Below are 19,198 nucleotides of genomic sequence, written 5' to 3' on the forward strand. Positions count from 1 at the left end.
GTCAAGTTAAAGGTTCAGTAGTCCCGGAAAGGGGAATCAGACAAGGGGACCCCCTCTCACCCTATTTGTTCATTATATGTAGTGAGGTCCTTTCTGGGTTATGTCACAAGGCACATGTTAAAGGAAATTTACCAGGTCTAAGAGTAGCAAAAGGGAGCCCCAGGATAAATCATCTGCTCTTTGCGGATGATACTATGTTCTTTTTCCGCTCGGATCAACAAAGTTGTAGAACCTTGAAGACTATCCTGGAAAAATATGAAGATGCTTCGGGTTAGAAGATTAATCAAGATAAGTCGTCAGTCACTTTTTCAAAGAAAACACCTCCGGAGATTAAAAAAAAGGGTCAAACGAGTCCTGGAAATACAAAAGGAAGGTGGTCAAGGCAAATACCTTGGACTACCTGAACTTTTTGGCAGAAAGAAAAAAGATTTGTTCACCTCCATTGTAGACCGCATTAAGCAACGAGCTATGAGTTGGTCTTCACGCTTCCTTTCCAAAGCTGGTAAACTTACTTTGCTTAAATCAGTCTTGGCTGCTATGCCGACTTACTCTATGTCTTGCTTTCATCTGCCAAATTCCTTGTGCAAACGAATACAATCAGCCCTTATTCAGTTTTGGTGGGACTCTAATACTGGTAAAAGGAAGATGTGCTGGTTAGCTTGGAGGAAAATGATAAGACCTTACAGTGCAGGGGGTTGGATTTTCGAGACATCAAAACTTTCAATAAAGCCCTCTTAGCAAAGTTATGCTGGCGGAGGAAACTGAGGACCACGGATCCTACAACGGAAACCACGATTTCAACTGGCATAAGCAAATCTGGTCTCTTAAGTGTTCACCAAAAACAAAACTATTCCTATGGAAAGCGGTACACAATGCCTTACCTGTAGGGGAAAATCTGTCATGTCGCACTGCTCTCGACCCTATGAAGTGCCCTCATTGTGAAGCCGAGGAGACAACCTTACACCTCTTTTTTCAATGCCCTTTTGCAAAGACCATCTGGGATTTGGTCCCTTTCCGAGAACAATCTGCGGTGAGAGAAGTCCTTTCTTTCACAGGCGGACTAGAGCTGGTAAACAACCTTACATGCTTACCTCCTTTGGGAGTGGGAAACGGCCCCTTAGCCCCCTGGCTCCTCTGGGTGATTTGGACATCACGAAACCAGATGATTTTTAACAAGAGGCATATATCCGTACAGGAAGCCCTGGTAACAACAATTTGTCGAGCCCGTGAGTGGCAGGAGGCTCAAATCTCCCCGGCTCACAACCTGACAACACCCCAACCGACCCATATCCCACAGGCCCCTCCGAGTGGTTCCATTTGCTGCACTGATGCCTCTTGGAAGGAAGACGGACGGGCTGGAATCGGATGGATCTGCAGAAATCATCACGATCGAATCATCTTCGAAGGATCTGCACTTTTATCTGCGGTCGCTTCACCGTTGGTCGCCGAAGGCAAGGCAACTCTTGCAGCGGTGAGAGTTGCAATTGCATTGGGTACCATCGACATTCTCTTTGCTTCTGACTCGCTAATCCTAGTCAAAGCCCTTAACCAGAAGACTCCACACAAGGATCTTCACGGGATTACTCATAATATCCTGAATTTATCTGTTTGTTTCAATGTCTGCTGTTTCCGTTTTATCTCTCAATCGAGTTATCGCTAGGCTGATGCTGTAGCAAAAGGGGCTCTTCTCCTTCCTTGTTCGTAACTTTAAGAGTTTAATAAAATTCCTATTTTGACAAAAAAAAAAAAAAAGATTAATATTATATTCAAGATGAAATATACATGATCGTTTATATAAGAACATAATATTTTCTATATATTAAAAATATTATATGTAAAAGTGTAACTGAATTCATTTATTATGATATTTATATATATATATATATATATACATATATGATAATCTTGGAAAATATTTTGAGAGATAAATAGTTTTGTTTTAAAGACTATAAACTTCATGATCGAGTTTCTTGGTGATTGTCAATGTTTGATTGTCGTTCCACGCATCACATTTTTTGAATGAGAGCCTGAAAACTCGATTACCACAAAACAGTCTCTTGGATCCATAAAATTACAAAGAAAAACATTTCAATAGTTTGCAAAAAAGAAAAATCTTATAGAAGTACAATTTCATTGATGTGCGTGTATAATTTGAGATCAGCAATAGTATTATACAGTACTATACAGATGGCCCAAACAGACAGAAGTGTCTAGTTTTGCAAATCACCCTTCTATATAACCTATAGTTTTTTAAACTATTTTTCTCTCATTGACAAATAGAAAGAAAAAGTGAGAAACCAAAAAGACAAAATCACAAGTCAAGAGATTTTATTTTGTATATAAATGGGCCAAAAGTTAAAAAAAAAAAAAAAAAGGAGAGAAAGTGAGAGTCTTACTTTTAAGTGTCTGAGAAAGGCGAAAGAGTCTCACTCTTTGAACAACTCACCAATTACAAATTTGAAGATTGACCAATTTATATAAGTAATATGATATGAGTGGTTGCTATATTATATAGCTTTTTTTCTTCTTCTTATGAACGTGCTATAGGATATAAAGGTTGATCCTGATCTTACATGTAAGTATGTAACGTTGAAAGTACCATTAGTATTTATTTTGGATCTACTTTTCTCTATCAAATTGCATCCTGTTTCTTCGTACATATCATGAGTATGTAGTTTTGATTGATTTTGTTGTTGTTGTTGTTGTTAAAGAGTTCGATCTATTGAAATTAGCTTTATGAAGTTTGTGTTTTGTTGGACAATAACCTCTTTATTCACCTTTATTAAGAAATAAAATTTGTATATATCATTCTAAAATAAAAATTCCAAACCGTTCTTTTATAAACTAAACCAATATATAAATTTTGTTCTAATTGTAAAATCTAAACTCTAACCACCTAATTTGTAAATTCAAACTGACATATAATTTTGTTCTAATTGTAAAATCTAAATCCTAACCACCTCATTTGTAAACCAAAACGACATATAATTTCGTTTTAATTGTAATATCTAAACTCTAACCATTTCATTTGTAAACTCAAACCGACATATAATTTTCTTCTAATTGTAAAATCTAAACTCTAACCACTTCATTTGTAAACCCAAACCGACATATAATTTCATTTTAATTGTAAAATCTAAACCCTAACCACCTCATTTGTAATCTAAACCGTCATGTAATTTTATTCTAATTGTAAAATCTAAACCCTAATTCTCATTTCTAATCTCAAACCGATATATAATTTCGTTTAATTATAAAATCTAAATCAAGTCAATATTTAACTTTCCTTAATTAAAATTATACAGATATTTCCTTAATTTTTGTGTGTTTTAAATGAAATATTAGATAGAATATTCTGATTGGTTAAGAGAGCAGGAAGTGAATACAATCGTTCATCCTAGGAGTGAACCTAAATATTTTTCTATTTTTCTTTAGAGATGTTAATTTCTAATTAAAATAAGTAAATCCCTAACTATAATAATTAATAAATTTTGTCAACAATAATAGATTAATTAAAGACTAGAAAAGGGGAAAATGGATATCCACATCCTGCCATCATAACCTCATGCTGGAAAAAGAAATTAATATAATTTAAAGAACAATTATTTTTCTTTCTTTTTATTAAAATACAACTTTAATACTAGTTTCTTTTCGGCTTATTAATATTACTTTAGTTTGAACTAAAAAAAGCTTTGTCAATACATAATAAATAAATTAAAACCTTCTGGATTATTTTCCCACTTCCAATGTCTGATTTAGTGCTTCTGAAATTATTTTTTGGATCATGTGAATCCTAAATCAGAAAAATCAACTAATACCTAATTCAAGTATATTTTTCAAACATCAATTTATTAGAGTTCCCTATTTCTTCTTTTTCTTCTTTTTTTAGCCGACGTTTTTATTAAGGCTATGAATGTTTGAGAGATTTTAGGTAGTTTTTAGATTATAAATTTTAGTTTTTTTTTTTAATTTTGTTTTTTAGATTTTGCAAAATAAATTTAAAAACAAATGAAAACTTAGAAAAAAAAATGTTTCGTACAGGAAGTCTCAAAAACTTATTGAAGTGGGATTTGAGATTTTGTTAAAAAATTAGTAAAATCTTCAAGAATATGGATTTACTATTTTGTTAGGGAAACTATTTTTCATAAAATCTTGAATGGTTAAAAAATAGATTTTTAAAAAATCTAATACCAAAAACCATTTGAAAAACTATATCCATTCAAGGCCTAACCTTTTCATTTTAATTTGTACAAAGTTGAGAATTACTTTTTCTTGATAGGTTGGAGAGACATGAACGGAGGAGTTACATTTTCAATTTTCAAACATTGTAATGTTCAATTCAAACAAGCTTATTAGAAGTATGAGATAAAAAAAAATCAATTTTAATTACTCAGTTCTCCATTCGCAATTCACAACAAGTAAACCGAACAGGATTATTTATTTATATATGAAGGAAAACAAACACAACAGTAGCAGTAGTAGTTCTGAGGTAACCAAAAAAGAGCAGTTCAACAACTAAAAAACTCAAATTACCAAAACACAAACTGGAAATTGCAAACTAAGTTTTTACCATATGGATACAAAGACCGTAAACAGTTCAGAGTTTCATCTCTCAGTATTTAGTCCGGCCATCTCCTTCCGTTATGACATCATTGAAAGTGCCGCCACTTGGGATCATCGGCAACACATGTTCTTGGTGCGGACAAATCACATCCAACAAGTATGGTCCTGGGGTATCCAGCATTTTCTGGATAGCTTCTCGGAGCTCTGCTTTCTTTGTCACCCTCGCCGCTGGAATACCGCAAGCTGATGCAAACTGCAGCATGTTCGGGAATATCTCGTCCTCCGCTGCCGGGTTACCAAGATATGTGTGAGCTCGGTTAGCTTTGTAGAACCGATCCTCCCATTGCATAACCATGCCAAGATGCTGGTTGTTTAGTATAAGTATCTTCACTGGGAGATTCTCTACCCTGATAGTGGCCAGCTCTTGCACATTCATTATGAAGCTTCCATCTCCGTCAATATCCACAACAATCGCATCAGGGTTCGCAACGGACGCTCCAATAGCAGCCGGAAGTCCAAAACCCATAGCTCCAAGGCCTGCTGATGATAGCCACTGCCTCGGTTTTTTGTACTTGTAAAACTGCGCCGCCCACATTTGATGTTGACCGACACCAGTGCTTATAATGGCTTTCCCATCAGTCAGCTCATCAAGGACCTGAATCGCATACTGAGGAGGAATAGCTTCCCCAAACGTCTTGAAGCTCAGAGGGAACTTTTGTTTCTGTTCGTTCAACTCACTTCTCCAAACTCCAAAATCAAGCTTACGCTCCTCAGCTCGGTTCTCAAGAACCTTGTTCATCCCTTGCAAAGCCAGCTTAACATCTCCACACACAGACACATGAGGAGTCTTGTTCTTCCCAATCTCAGCCGAGTCAATATCAATGTGAACAATCTTCGCCCTACTAGCAAAAGCCTCAAGCTTACCCGTGACACGATCATCAAACCTCACCCCAAAAGCCAACAACAAATCACTATGCTCCACAGAGTAATTCGCGTACACGGTCCCGTGCATTCCAAGCATATGCAACGACAACTCGTCATCACAAGGGTAAGCACCAAGACCCATCAACGTACTCGCAACAGGTATACCCGTAAGTTCCACAAACCTACCCAACTCCTCACTCGAATTCAAACAACCACCACCAACATACAACACAGGCTTCTTAGACTCAGAAATCAACCTAACAATCTGCTCCAAATGAGAATCTTCCGGAGGTTTAGGCATCCTAGACATATAACCAGGTAACCTCATAGACTGTTCCCAATTAGGAATCGCAAGCTGCTGCTGTATATCTTTAGGAACATCAACCAAAACAGGTCCAGGTCTACCAGAAGTAGCTAAAAAGAAAGCTTCCTCAACAATCCTAGGAATATCTTCAACATCCATCACAAGATAGTTATGTTTAGTAATGGAACGCGTCACCTCAACGATGGGAGTTTCTTGAAACGCATCAGTACCAATCATCCTACGAGGGACTTGACCCGTGATCGCTACAAGAGGAACACTATCTAACAAGGCATCGGCTAATCCGCTAACGAGATTCGTAGCTCCAGGACCTGAGGTAGCTATACAGATACCTGGTTTACCTGTGGATCTAGCGTAGCCTTCAGCTGCGAACACGCCTCCTTGTTCGTGACGTGGGAGGACGTTACGGATCGAGGAGGAACGAGTTAAGGCTTGGTGAATCTCCATTGATGCACCTCCTGGGTAAGCGAAGACTGTTTCTACGCCTTGGCGTTCTAAAGCTTCGACGAGGATGTCAGCGCCTTTGCGTGGCTGATCTGGAGCAAATCGGGAGACGAATTTCTTTTTTTCGGGTTTGGTTGGTTTTGATGGAGGAGTAGTGGTTGAGACATTGGCTGTTGTGTTGAGAACGGCGGAGATGGAGAGGGAGGTTGATTTGATACCGCGGCGGCGGGAGGAGGAGGAGGATTTGTTTGGGTTTAGGGAGAATGGGAGGGTGAACCTGGAGATTGGTAATGGTGATTTGGATGAGGAAGGTTTTGTTGAGAAGGGGATCGAAGATGATGATGTTGTTGTTGCCGCCGCCATGGTTCAGGAGAAAGACGAAGCCAGAGAGAGAAACAGAGAGAAGAGAGACTTTTGTGTGAACCTGATGAATCGTTTTTAAAATATGAGACTTGGGGGAGTTTTAAGGGTTTTGTGATGTATTTACGGATTTGCCCTCAGGATGTGATTTTTGTCTCTATAGATAGGGAATCTAGTCTTTATTGTATTTTGTGATTGAGCCTTTGAATATACTAAAAGAGTAAAATCCTAAATGTAGAATTTGTGGCTGAGATATTTTTATCAAAATTTATCTTATTTCTTTTTGGTTGGTTAAAGACTTAAGAGGATGAATACAAGTTGTGGTTGTCTTGATTGTGAACCTAAGCTGCAAGTTGGTTCTAAGAATTGGACCCAAAAAAAAAAAACACAGTTCGGATGATGATGATGACTTTGAGTTCCCAATTTGAAACTTGAGATTTTAAAAAAGATACTCCTTGATGACGAATATAATTTTTGCATACATAAAAATGATGAAAACAGAGCAAAACGATAAGTGAAATCGTATAAGTAAGAACATAAAAATTTGGCTACAAAAACATAGCAGGGAATAGAGCTTCCCACTGAGGCTGACAATGTCGTTCTTCTTGTTCTACTCCTCGGTGCGTTGTCTGTAAGGGATTCACAGTTTAGAAAACTTTCACAAAGGAGTGTTTATTCTCGAATTTCTTGAAATGAAAACAACCGGAATTGTAATACACAGGTATGACTAAGCAAAGAGGTAACAACAGAGACTCCATGACAGCACACAGAGAAATAATTCAAGAACAAACAAAACTCTCAAGTGTGACAGAAGATAGAGGGCTAACTAAGATACAAGTGGACAGAAGCGTGGCAACAGCAGATCAGCAAAGCTCTAATCTTTTTGAAGCAATAAGCCAAATTCATCCTAAATTCCATAAGTCTTCCAATATCTCTATCATCTTCTATCTACTAATGTCATTAACAAATCCATGAGCATAAAACCAAGAATTGTGGTTACTATATAGTCAATAGCCAGAAGTCACAGAACAAATTGAATCAATGCAATATATTTCAAGAAACATAACCAAGTCTATGCAAATTATAAAGCGAGACAATTATTACTAAGCAGATAGAAGTAAGAAAACCTGGTAAAGTGTGTATCCTAAGAAGATCCAACGATGATGTTGTTGATTGGGATGAAGACGAGCTTGACGAAGAAGCCAACGAATCCCATCACCACAAATCCAATCGCAGTACGCACAGCAACTTTCGTGAATTCTGAGAATCAATCAAATCAAATCAAATCACAGAAATTAAAGAAATGAAAATCTCCAGATCCGATCCAAAAAAAGCTTAAAATTGGGCGTACCTTTACGATCGGGTTTGTGACAGCGCTGGACGAGACGAATACTGCTCTTGGCGAAGTCTCTGAGAGGATCGATTGCTGAATCAATGGCGTCCATGGTTTTCTTCTTAGATCGGATTAGGTATCGAAATTAGGGTTTCAGGAGGAGAGGTTCGTCGTTTTTGGTGGTGCTGCCTGGTTTTAATTTGACATTTTGACTTTTATATACTTTTGAGTTTTGTGTTCCGTTGACTTCGCGTCCTCAATAATTTTTACACAATTCAGATTGATCCATCCGGTTTGAACACAACTACTCCGGTTCAGTTTTATTTTGGTCACTCTTCAACTAGTTTCATGGATTTGAAAATCCAAACAAAAATCATTTGTTATTCAATTTTAATTTTAAAATACTTATCAAAATTATTTATTATTGATTATATAATTTATAAATACTTGTTAAAATCCCATGTTATTCATTTAATGGTTTGCTTTTGGATTTCAAAATCCACATTATGTTTTAAATGAATTTGAATGGATTTGAAATTGTAAAATAGAAGATTCAAATCCAAGGATAAAACATGTTATTTCAAAATCCATATGTTTTGATTTCCATTATTTACAATTCTATATGAATTTAGAAATCACATCTCCAATTATACTTTATGGAATTCCTACTAGAAGGTGTATTCAATCTAACATTTTACTGATTCATGTAAAATTAACAAATTTTATGTTATTCAATCATTAAAAATATTATAAAATTTAATATTGTTAAATTAGTAATTTGAATATCTAATTTAGAATCTACAAAATGTTTGGAGGATTTGAATTTTAATTTTGATTATTTTTAAGCTTCCGAAAGATTTTAAAGGATTTCTTTACTTAAAAATACATAAATTCAAATCTCGTGATTTTAGATAAAATTTGAAAGGATTTTACATAAATCGTACAAACTTCTTTAAATCACCAAAATCATATAAAACTCAAATCACTCAAGATACAATATTGATACATTTGTATTTTTAACTAATAAAAAACCATGAGAATAGATTTATACATTTGTATTTTTAACAAAAATGGTACTTCTATACCTTTCAAGAACCCTTGCTATCATTCGTAGCTATTTTGTGCATTCTTAACACCTGTTTCCTAAAACCATAAAATCAAATTATTACTCACCGGCACAAAAAAAACTGCTATGGTATTTTGTTTAGCTTGGACTTTCACAGTGAGATGGTACTTAAGCCGAGAAGTGATGATTTTGTCTCTTATGATAAACTAATATATACTAATAAAAAGTTAGGAGCTATAAGCTCCTAAGGCCGTCCACATAGGATTTTAAATAACTAATAAAAATTTGACATATCACTTATTAACATTTTATACAATTTCCATAATTTTTTATATTAAGAATTATTTTAAACAACCTATCATGATTTGACATGTCATTCATTAACAGTTTTTAAATTTACAGAATTTTTTAGAAGTCCACATAGGATTTTAAACAACCAATAGAAATTTGACATATCACTTATTAACATTTTATACAATTTCCAGAATTTTCTATATTAAGAATTATTTTAAACAACCTATCATGATTTGACATGTCATTCATTAACATTTTTTAAATTTACAGAATTTTTTAGAAAAAGAAAAATTTTAAATTTATGGAAATCAAAGAACTAAGCACAATATCCCACATCGGCTATAAATTTTTTAGACAATGGTTCAGAACCAGTATAAATTAGATTAATATGCTTCCAAATGAGCAGGAAATCTTGATTTATCAGGCGTCCAAGTTTAAAAGTTTTATTTGGTTTGATCTGGTTTTTTATTTGATCAAATTAAAACTTTAAGTAGTTTCAAAAAATATTATACTATTTAAAATTTTTAAAAGTTTAAATATTATAAATATTGAAACTTTTAAAAGTTTTTAGCTTTTAAATATTATAAGTTTTAAATTTTAAAAGTTTAAAATATTATAAATATTGAAAATTTTTAAAAGGTTCAAATTATATATTTCGAAACCTTTTAAAAGTTTAAAATATTATAAATATTGATGCAAAACATAAATTATTTTATTTATCTACATTTGTGATTTTTATTTCTTATGAGCTGTAAAACATATTTTGTGTATTATTTTATAGATGAGTTGATATTCTTTCATTAATTTTTTATTTTTGGGTCTAAGGAAGAAGGATTGACATCGCAAGACCTTAATTTGATGTTTGAGTCAAATTTTGAAGTTTAAAGAAGAAAGATGGACGACAAGCACACATGTTTTATTAGATATACATAGGCATGACCAGGGTTATGGTTGTCACGGTTAAGGTTTATTTACCATCGGTTATGGTTTGAAATTTTGGTAACCTTAACTAGAACCGTTTAACAAACGGTTAAACGGTTACGTTTAAATACGGTTACGGTTCAAGCGGTTATTATTATATACGGTTACGGTTATTTGATAATATGATATGGTTGATATTATTTGATGATATAATATAGTAGATATTATTTATTTATAATTAATATGTTCTTATAGTGTACTCATATTTCTATATATCATATGATTCATATTAAATAAATAATTATTAGTATATTTTATTATGTTTTTAAAATATTATAAACCAAGTAAGAATTTTGGTTTGAGAAGTTTCTAAACGCGTGGATCTAAAACCAAATAAGTATATGGATAAAATTGTCAATAATTTGGTGCATGTGTTGACTATGCTGGTAATCATGAATTTCACAAATTTTATGAGAAAAGAAATGATTTTGTTCTTGGAGTTTGATGGGTTAACAAGTTGTGTGGTAGTCTAAAAAAGGTTTTTCAGTGGAAGAATGTGAAGAAGTTGACGAGGAAGAAGAAGAAAAAGAGTATAACGAAGAACCAAACGGTAAAAGTTACGATGACAATTAACACAAAATTTGACAATGAAAATGACAAAAAAGAATACGAAGAATAAGAAAACATTGAATTAAAAACACGAAAACATAGGCGGTAGCAATCAATTAAATATGAAAACGAGTTAAATTCATGATTATAAATTGTTTCGTTTTTCAGGTGGTAAAAAAATATGGTTTAGGATATGTGAGGTCATCAGTTTGATTTGCCTCGCTTGGACGTCAAGTTAAATTTATGATTTTTTTTATCAGATTTGATTTTATAACACAACTGAATTTTATATTTTAAAAAAATGTGTATCTGAAAATTTTTTTTTTTCCTTAGTACTAATTTTAATTTTTTTTATGAGATAATATTTTATTACCGTAATCAATCATATATAATTTTTATCAAAATATATCAAATAAATCCACGCGTAGCGTGAGTTCAAAACCTAGTATATTTAGAGATTTATGGTTTATCTCTAGTAACAACCGGCGACAAAAATATTTTCAAAAATACCACAAACAAAAAAAATGATTTTTAAAAGTATGGAATTTTTTTTTTTGATTTGGGTCGATAATATTTTATTTAAAATATATATTTAGAGATAGAGTTTAACATTTAAGATTTAGAGATTAGTTTAAATATTAAAACTTTAGTTCAATTTTAATGGTATTTTTTGGGTAAACAAAAAACTAGAAATTGTATTTTTGGAAAAATCATATTTTAGTGGTTTATGAGAATTGTCCTTTTTATTAAAAATAATCCAAACATAGTGTTGTTAACAAACACAAGTATTATCTGTTTCAAGTCAGATTTTCTTTTGTCAACATCTACTCCTATCAGATTTAAATCATTCAAAATACTATTCTGAAAATACAATTTTCATAATGTTAACGAAGGTTGGAATATATGAGGACAATACGTGGGTTCACCCCTAGGGGTGAGAACCTCTTCATTTACGTCCTTATAAAATAAGGAAATAAATTCTGTATACATTATTATAAAATTAGAAATTTAAACCGCTCTTTTATAAACCCAAACCGATATATAATTTCGTTCTAATTGTAAAATCTAAACCCTAACTATCTCATTTGTAAACCCAAACTGTAACCTCCGCAAACCACTTTTTGGGTATTGGGAAGGGGTGTCGATCGACACCAAGAGGAGTGTCGATCGACACTATCAATTTTGGTTCGACCAGGTTGATTTGAATTGTCGTTTTGGGTTGGTTTGGTTCAATTGAAGTGCCAAACCGACATATTTATGAGAAAATCGACCTAGGGTCATGGAGTAGAGAGTTGGTCGCTATTTTTAGAGAGGAAAAGAGAGAAAGGAGAAAAACATTGGAGAGTGTTCTTGAGAGGTTTATGGGAGATTCTAGGCTTGTGGGGTGAGATCTGTTCCTGTGGAGTGAAGATCTAGAGCTAAGGATGAAGGAGGAGCTTCCTAAGGTGTTGGATTCAACATCTTTTGGTCAGAAACTTCCTGCAAAGAGGTGAGTGCATGACCATGGCTTATCTAAGTCTGAGAATCCTTTGTTTTGCTTGTCTTGTTGTGGTTTGTGGTGTTGTTGTTGCTTGTGGTGGTTGTGTTATGGTTCTTATAGGTTCCTGAAGCTTTTGGGTGAGTTTGGGACGGATTGGAGATGGTTAGAAACGGAGATTTGATGATCGGCTTTGAGCAGAACGTGTCTGCGGGGTCAGTGTCGATCGACACCAGTTGGGTGTCGGTCGACACCATGTTAGGCCAGTGTCGATCGACACCACTTGACTGTTGTGTGTTTTCCTGGTTTGTTGTGTTTTGTTTGTTGTTTGTTAAACATTGGAATCTCAGTTGCTTGTGTGTATAGCCCAGTAGATGGGAGGATTACCTCACTAAGTATTTATGATAATACTTACGCATCTCAATTGTTGTTTGTGGTGTGCAGGTATGTGACGTGGAATCATGGCGATGAGGAGGAGGATGATCTAGGGTCTCGTTTGTGTGTTGTTGGATATATTGTTTATGTTGGAACCTTGGTTAGAGTGATGACTAGGTGATGGATGGAATGATTAGGAATGTTAATGTATTGATGATGTATTGGTTTTGTGTTATTGGTATGTTTCCGCTGTGTATATTGGTTATTGCTGGTTTAATGATGAGTTGTGGTTTAGGTTGGGTTAATTAAGTAGTATGAGATGCTTAGTTATATATTGTATTTAGTATTATTTAAAAAAAAGGGTCGGGTTGTTTCACAAACTGACATATAATTTTATTCTAATTGTAAAATATATACTTTAACTATCTCATTTGAAAACCCAAACCGACATATAATTTTGTTCTAATTGTAAAATCTAAACCCTAATCACCTCATTTATTAAACCAAACCGACATATAATTTCATTTTAATTATAAAATCTAAACTTCAATTCTCATTTATAATCCCAAACCGATATATAACTTCGTTTAATTGTAAAATCTAAACCAAACTAATATATTTTTTTTTTAAATAAAAGTATACAACATTTGTTCCTTAATTAGTTTTGATTTTTAATTTAGTTTTAATTTATTTTTTAAATAAAATATTAGATAGAACATGATGATTGGTTGAGAGGAAAGGAGGTGAATACGAATTATTTTTCAATATATAATCATATATACACGTAATTGTTGTATTGACATGTTGTCAAATTAGCTGTTGCTTTGGTGGCAACTTTTTGGCGTTATCTTATTTCTCTTTCCGCATTTACCACAACTGAGCACAAATATGAAAAGCTTAACAAGTTAGACTGTTAGAGGTCACCTAATTAATGAGTCAATCCAACCAATATATAAGAGACTATAGTCACCATCCTTTTTTAAATCAAAAGCGACAAAACTCCTTTTATTTCGTTAGTTAAGTGAAATTGACAATGACATGATTAAGAATTTTTTTTTATATATTATAGCCATTAGGTCGGAGAATCTATGACTGGTGGTAAGTGGTATGGTGGTGATCACGATATACATATATCACAGCTTTAACAATTGTCACCATGACGTCTTTCACACTACGAGTCGTTTTTTCCCTGAGACTACTGCAACAAACAAACACGGATTTCTCGTGATAAACGGATTAGAACGAAGGCCAAAAAGAAAGATAGAAAGAAAGAAAAAAAAAAAATACAGTAACAAGTTTTATATATTATTAGCGCGCATTTAAAATTTTGTAAATAAAATTAAATTTGATAAAAATATATTTTAATTTGTTGTATGTTATTTATAAGTTTTATTTTTGCTATAATATACTGATTTATATTCATTTACAAATCTTTTATTTATGTTACCATTAAAAGCGTATTTTTTTCACCTAAATATATTGTATGTTACAAATATATTTACCACCATCTAGAATGTATGTATGAGCACATTAAACCAACTATTATATGTTTTTTTTTACTTTTACTTTTGCATAGTTTTTTCAATTACTAAAATTATTGGCTCAAAAAACATTTCGAATAAAAAATATATTACATAGTATACTAATCAATGATGTAACATCACAAAATCTTTGATAGTAACTAATGTTAAATTTTCCAATGTATCTGCGGAAGTGTCTTTGATACACCATGATGTAGCCTTTGTCTTTGAAACTCTGTGACTGCCACCTTGATTAGTGAACCCATGTTCACTCCCAATCCATGGGTCCACCTTCCTCAGTGGGCTCCATGTCTACTCATGGTTCATCCATATCCGTCGGCCGGTTTATTACGTCCGTGATGATTTAAACATTTGTTTACCGACCCTACGAATCATCATATGATTTTTCCGTGTGTTTTGTCCTCACTCGTCCAGTTTCGACAATCACTTCCCACAAGGTCACCTATCCTGAAACTACTCCAACTCAAACACGGTTAACTCTGGAGTTCTCTTAGGACACTTGACCGAGAAGATAAGTGCAATTTGGTGACATAGGTGACCAAATCAATTCTTTTAAACATATCCGCAAACCAAGGTGTCACAGTCTCCGAACTCTTATGGATCTATCAACAAAAATTTATGTTTTCCAATCTATCTATCTATGTTTGTTGTAAACTTGTGTTTGATTAGCCTATTTTATCTAACATTAGGTTGATGAGCTTCTACTCCTTATCTCCCTTTGGGATTGAATGATTGGAAACAATTATGTTTGCAAAAAAAGGATTTATGACCAACCAATCAAAGAAATTAGAAGAAAATTAATTTGATATAAATAAAGAAATAATAGAAAATTATAAGCATGATAATATATGAATCCCAAATAATTCAAAGGTGAAAAGATAAATTAAATAAAATAATCTAAAAATACCACATTAAAATCTTAAAATACAATATTAGAAAAAAAAACGCATATATTAATCTTTTTTTGGGATCAACATATTAATCTTACCAGTAGGAGAAAATTTTGGTTAAAAAAAATAAGAAAAATTTACATTCCATTTAAAAAGTTTTACCAATAGAACAAAGTTGAAAGCAATATTTTTGAATAATTTATTTTGTTAGATGAAAAATATGAGGCGAATTATGTTTATATAAAAGTGAGTATTTACAAAATTTAGAATTAACAATTAACTGTAAATTTTCTTTAATCCCATTTTTTTTATTGGTAGAATTAATAACTTCAAATTAAAAATAAGTAAATAATGTTATAGTTTCGAATTTTATGAAATATATATATATATATATATATAATCTCTTTATAATTATTTAAATAATAATAATTTTTATAATTTTTTGATAATTATTTTTTTACATTATTAATATTGTTTAAAACAAAATATTTTGTTTTTTGTTATAATCTCAAATCTCTCCTATTAAATATTAACTTTTACACATGTCAAAATCTCAGATTGATATAAACTTGACACATGTCAAAATTTTGTTAATGGCTAACTTTCAAAACTCAACTTTATATTATAAGATTAAAAAGAAATATGAACGAAATGGAAAATGGAATTTAAATTTGATATATTAGTGACAATTAGTAATTAGGATTTCAAACACATCATTTATATAACCAGCAAGACCATTAAAACCCAATGTAAGTGATTTCAATCCAAAAATTATTTTTTCTTAGTTAAATGGAAAATTACATTAAAAATATCACTAAAACTCTCATATCACTTAAGATATAGGATTGAATACACACCCTTATTCTTTCTTTCTTTTTTTGGCATCAAATACATTCCCCTATCCAAAAGTTTTTACTTTGTATAGGATGCTTTCTTAGCTAACAAATCCTTAAGTATTGAAACGTGAAAATAGAAACTTTTTTGGATGCAATGCATTAAACTCAAAATTTATTAAAAAGCATATTAATTAATTCAATGGGATTATATGATGATGCAATGGATAAAGACTACTTTGGTTAGAGGAAAAAAAAAAGAACGTAACGTACGTGGCTGCTCTATGCCTATATAACATAGCCCAAGAGTGTCGTGTTCTAGTGTGATTAAGTAAAGTGAGAAAGAAGCAAAGAAAGTGAGAGAGAGAGAGAGAGATGGATATTGAGATGAGAGGATCTAATCAGAAGATTCTACTGATGATGGTTCTGGTGGTTTTAGCCACAGCTCGAGGTGAAGAGACTGGTGGCGGGTTCGTGACATGGGCAAACAACTACTACCTGACATGGGGACATCAAGCTTTGGTTATTAATAAAACCTCTGAACTCCACCTCACCCTCGATCATAACTCTGGTTTCTGTTATATCTCTTTCTTTCTTTGTCTCTATGTGTGATGAACCTGTGTGTCAAGACGATGATTATGATTGTTCTCATGTTCCTTTCAGGATCCGGGTTTGAATCCCAATTAATATACGGATCAGGATACTTCAACGTAAGAATCAAAGCACCCCAAACCAAGTCTACGGGAGTCATTACATCCTTCTACGTGAATCACATTAACTTTTGTTTGTCTGAAATAAAGATGATAAGATTACGTACCTGACTAGCTTCTTGAAATATGTTTACTGCTATATGGCAGTTAATCTCCCGTTCAAGCCGCCATGCCGAGCTCTGTTTTCCAGATATTGGGAAGGAATGGGTCACCGTATTTGCTGAATACGAATATGTATCTGTACGGTGTAGGAGGAAAGGATCAAAGGTTCCGTCTCTGGTTTGATCCAACCAAAGATTACCATTCCTACAGTTTACTTTGGAGCCCAAATCAACTTGTGTGAGTATCTGTATCCTATAACACTTTTGTCAGATCATCCCCTAATCCATTGATTGACATCAGTAACAAAGAAAAAGTATTTCCACATTTTCAGGTTTTATGTCGACGATACACCAATCAGAGTGTACAGGAAGAAACCAAATATTTACTACCCATCGGTGCAGACAATGTTCCTAATGGGAAGTGTAAAAAACGGATCGGTTATTGACCCAAAGCAGATGCCTTACGTTGCTAAGTTCCAGGCATCAAAGATTGAAGGGTGTAAAACTGACTTCATGGGAATAGATAAATGCACTGATCCTTCATTCTGGTGGAATCGCAAACAGCTAAGCTCTAAAGAGAAGAAACTGTACATAAACGCAAGGAAGATGTACCTGGATTATGACTATTGTTCTGACAGACAGCGATATCCAAAGGTGCCTCAAGAATGCGCAAGCTACCGTTAGAGAAAGATCAATATACCTGTCAAAGGGTTAAAAGCCTACAAAAACAAAAATCTTGAGAAAAAAACAACTTATACTACTGTGACATGCTTTATATAAATAAGCTGTTTGTATTATTTAATCATCAACTAAATAACAGATATTCTTCGCTGCTAGTTCCATATTACTATGTCACGAGTTCATATACAGATACACATTTACACAGAACCAAGCTGGATAAATTACATTTGTTCAGACTGAGTTTGCTTGAGCTTTTACAAACACTGAAACCTCTGAAAAGAACCTTATAAGTTACAAGACTGCATTTTCTCAGATATGTTTCATCCCAAGAAGAGGTGAAAGAGGAGCAAAATACGAGAATTAGAAACTGCACATTAGATATATAGTTAGGAGTGATTGTTTTGCTGCAATAACATATAAGTTAACAGAGAGAAATAAGAGTTTTTTTACTCTATTTTTAAATGTAAAGCCTTTTAAATCGAATTCAGGCATAATCGATTAGACACATCCAAAATTCAAGGCAAGGTCGACTAATAACATCTGCTGTCTTCAAGCAGCAGGGTAAACTCACATCATCTGATATACTCTGAGCTTTTAACTGCAAACATAATACAAAAGACATTGAAAGATACATTAAGGAGTAATACTTCATTGATCCATTCAAATTCCAGCAGAAGAGCAAGAGACTATACTATACAATATACATCAGCACACTTGAAGATTGTTATCATTCCAAATCCTAAAACCCTAATGAACCTAAAAGTGACTTCCTTGACATACTCATGAGCTTAGTTTCACAATCAATGATTCAAATCTTAGACTAAAGATTGCAAATGGTGACATGATAATAGCCAAATTAATCAAAGCAGACTTAGAGAGATTGTTTTATCATTCCAAATCCTAAAACCCTAAAATGATCATCAATGTAACTACATTGCACATAAAAATGAAACTCACCCTTGGCCGTCGAGATTCCCCTGACCAGTGCTTCCACCACTGCCGTAAGAGACATCATCACCAGTCCCTGCCGACGTCTGCCAAACGCTCTGCCACGCCTGAGACGGAGGCTGAACATAAACACCACTCGGATCCATAGCCGGTCTCCCAATCATCATCCCTCCAGGACCTGCAGGCTGCCCCATCGGCGGATAATAGTAAGGCCCGCCACTAGAGGTGGGAGGAGCGACCATGCCACCACCGAGCACGGCGGCCTCGTCCTTAATCTCATCTCTAGGAACGATATCGACAAGGAAATCGAATATATCGGTCCTAGTAATCGCAGCGGCGATATCGTTCTTCTGAAGCGTACGGCGTTTGTTCTCCTCAGCGTGAAGCCAAGATCTGATGGTGAGCTCGAGGATGAAAAGCTCACAAGCTTTGGCGAATAGGATCGGTGCTTCCGCGGAGATCATACGAACATCTTCGTCGGCTTTCATGATCTTCTTGATCCTAGCGAGTGGGAGCTGATGGTTTTTGAAATCGTTAACTTGTTCGATCTCTTGACGTTGGTATGTCCAGAACAATTGGAGCTGTTGTTGTTGTTGTTGGAGAAGGTGGTGGTACGAGGCTCCTCCTCCGGTGGCGGAAATGGTGGTTCCAGGTGGAGGAGGAGGCGGAGGGATTCCGGTGACGGCGGATGGAGGTGGTTGGTGGTTGTTGTTGTTGGTGTCCATTGGTCAGTTTTGGATTTGTGATTTCTTTTTTTTTTGGATCAAATGGGCTTTTTTGCCAAAGGGATTGAGGTACAAGTGGAT

The 19,198-nt window shown here is 33.9% G+C and overlaps 4 protein-coding genes and 1 pseudogene across 6 annotated transcripts; 2 read left to right on the top strand and 3 right to left on the bottom strand.

Annotated features, from left to right (window-relative positions):
• Positions 1-745: 745 nt before the first annotated feature.
• On the top strand, positions 746-1,660 carry LOC104783907 (uncharacterized). Its single transcript, XM_010509008.2, has one exon. It carries the CDS (start codon positions 746-748, stop codon positions 1,658-1,660), a length of 915 nt encoding a protein of 304 aa, XP_010507310.2.
• Positions 1,661-4,419: 2,759 nt separating this feature from the next.
• Positions 4,420-6,943, bottom strand: LOC104780671 (acetolactate synthase, chloroplastic). The gene has a single exon (XM_010505194.3). The coding sequence runs from the start codon at positions 6,614-6,616 to the stop codon at positions 4,613-4,615; it is 2,004 nt and encodes a 667-aa protein (XP_010503496.2). The 5' UTR covers positions 6,617-6,943; the 3' UTR covers positions 4,420-4,612.
• Positions 6,944-7,050: 107 nt separating this feature from the next.
• On the bottom strand, positions 7,051-8,175 carry LOC104780672 (protein transport protein Sec61 subunit gamma-3). The gene is made up of 3 exons (XM_019244690.2): positions 7,965-8,175; positions 7,741-7,873; positions 7,051-7,242 (listed from the first exon to the last, which is right to left on the bottom strand). The coding sequence occupies exons 1-2, from the start codon at positions 8,056-8,058 to the stop codon at positions 7,758-7,760; spliced, it is 210 nt and encodes a 69-aa protein (XP_019100235.1). The 5' UTR covers positions 8,059-8,175; the 3' UTR covers positions 7,051-7,242; positions 7,741-7,757.
• Positions 8,176-16,234: 8,059 nt separating this feature from the next.
• On the top strand, positions 16,235-17,599 carry LOC104780674 (putative xyloglucan endotransglucosylase/hydrolase protein 11; annotated as a pseudogene). The gene is made up of 4 exons (XR_015596893.1): positions 16,235-16,523; positions 16,616-16,716; positions 16,810-17,001; positions 17,096-17,599. The product of XR_015596893.1 is annotated as a putative xyloglucan endotransglucosylase/hydrolase protein 11 (transcript).
• A 205-nt stretch (positions 17,600-17,804) lies between these two features.
• Positions 17,805-19,187, bottom strand: LOC104780673 (nuclear transcription factor Y subunit C-1). 2 transcript variants are annotated; one of them, XM_010505195.3, is made up of 2 exons: positions 18,402-19,185; positions 17,805-18,042 (listed from the first exon to the last, which is right to left on the bottom strand). In XM_010505195.3, exons 1-2 carry the CDS (start codon positions 19,115-19,117, stop codon positions 18,039-18,041), a joined length of 720 nt encoding a protein of 239 aa, XP_010503497.1. In that variant the 5' UTR covers positions 19,118-19,185; the 3' UTR covers positions 17,805-18,038. The 2 variants fall into 2 exon arrangements, with proteins under 2 accessions (XP_010503497.1, XP_010503498.1); XM_010505196.2 differs by lacking the exon at positions 17,805-18,042 and having other exon boundaries at positions 18,398-19,187.
• Between the last annotated feature and the right edge of the window lie 11 nt (positions 19,188-19,198).

Source organism: Camelina sativa, chromosome 4, assembly GCF_030686135.1.
Source record: "Camelina sativa cultivar CO46 ecotype springtype chromosome 4, ASM3068613v1".
In the NCBI taxonomy this organism is placed as follows: domain Eukaryota; kingdom Viridiplantae; phylum Streptophyta; class Magnoliopsida; order Brassicales; family Brassicaceae; genus Camelina; species Camelina sativa.

Excerpts from the sequence above, each read along its gene's own strand:
- LOC104783907 (XM_010509008.2), top strand. The coding sequence starts at position 746 with ATGCTGGCGGAGGAAACTGAGGACCACGGATCCTACAACGGAAACCAC.
- LOC104780673 (XM_010505195.3), bottom strand. The coding sequence starts at position 19,117 with ATGGACACCAACAACAACAACCACCAACCACCTCCATCCGCCGTCACC.
- LOC104780671 (XM_010505194.3), bottom strand. The coding sequence starts at position 6,616 with ATGGCGGCGGCAACAACAACATCATCATCTTCGATCCCCTTCTCAACA.
- LOC104780672 (XM_019244690.2), bottom strand. The coding sequence starts at position 8,058 with ATGGACGCCATTGATTCAGCAATCGATCCTCTCAGAGACTTCGCCAAG. Across the intron at positions 7,874-7,964 it reads TCACAAACCCGATCGTAAAG|AATTCACGAAAGTTGCTGTG; the intron begins GTACGCCCAATT and ends ATTGATTCTCAG.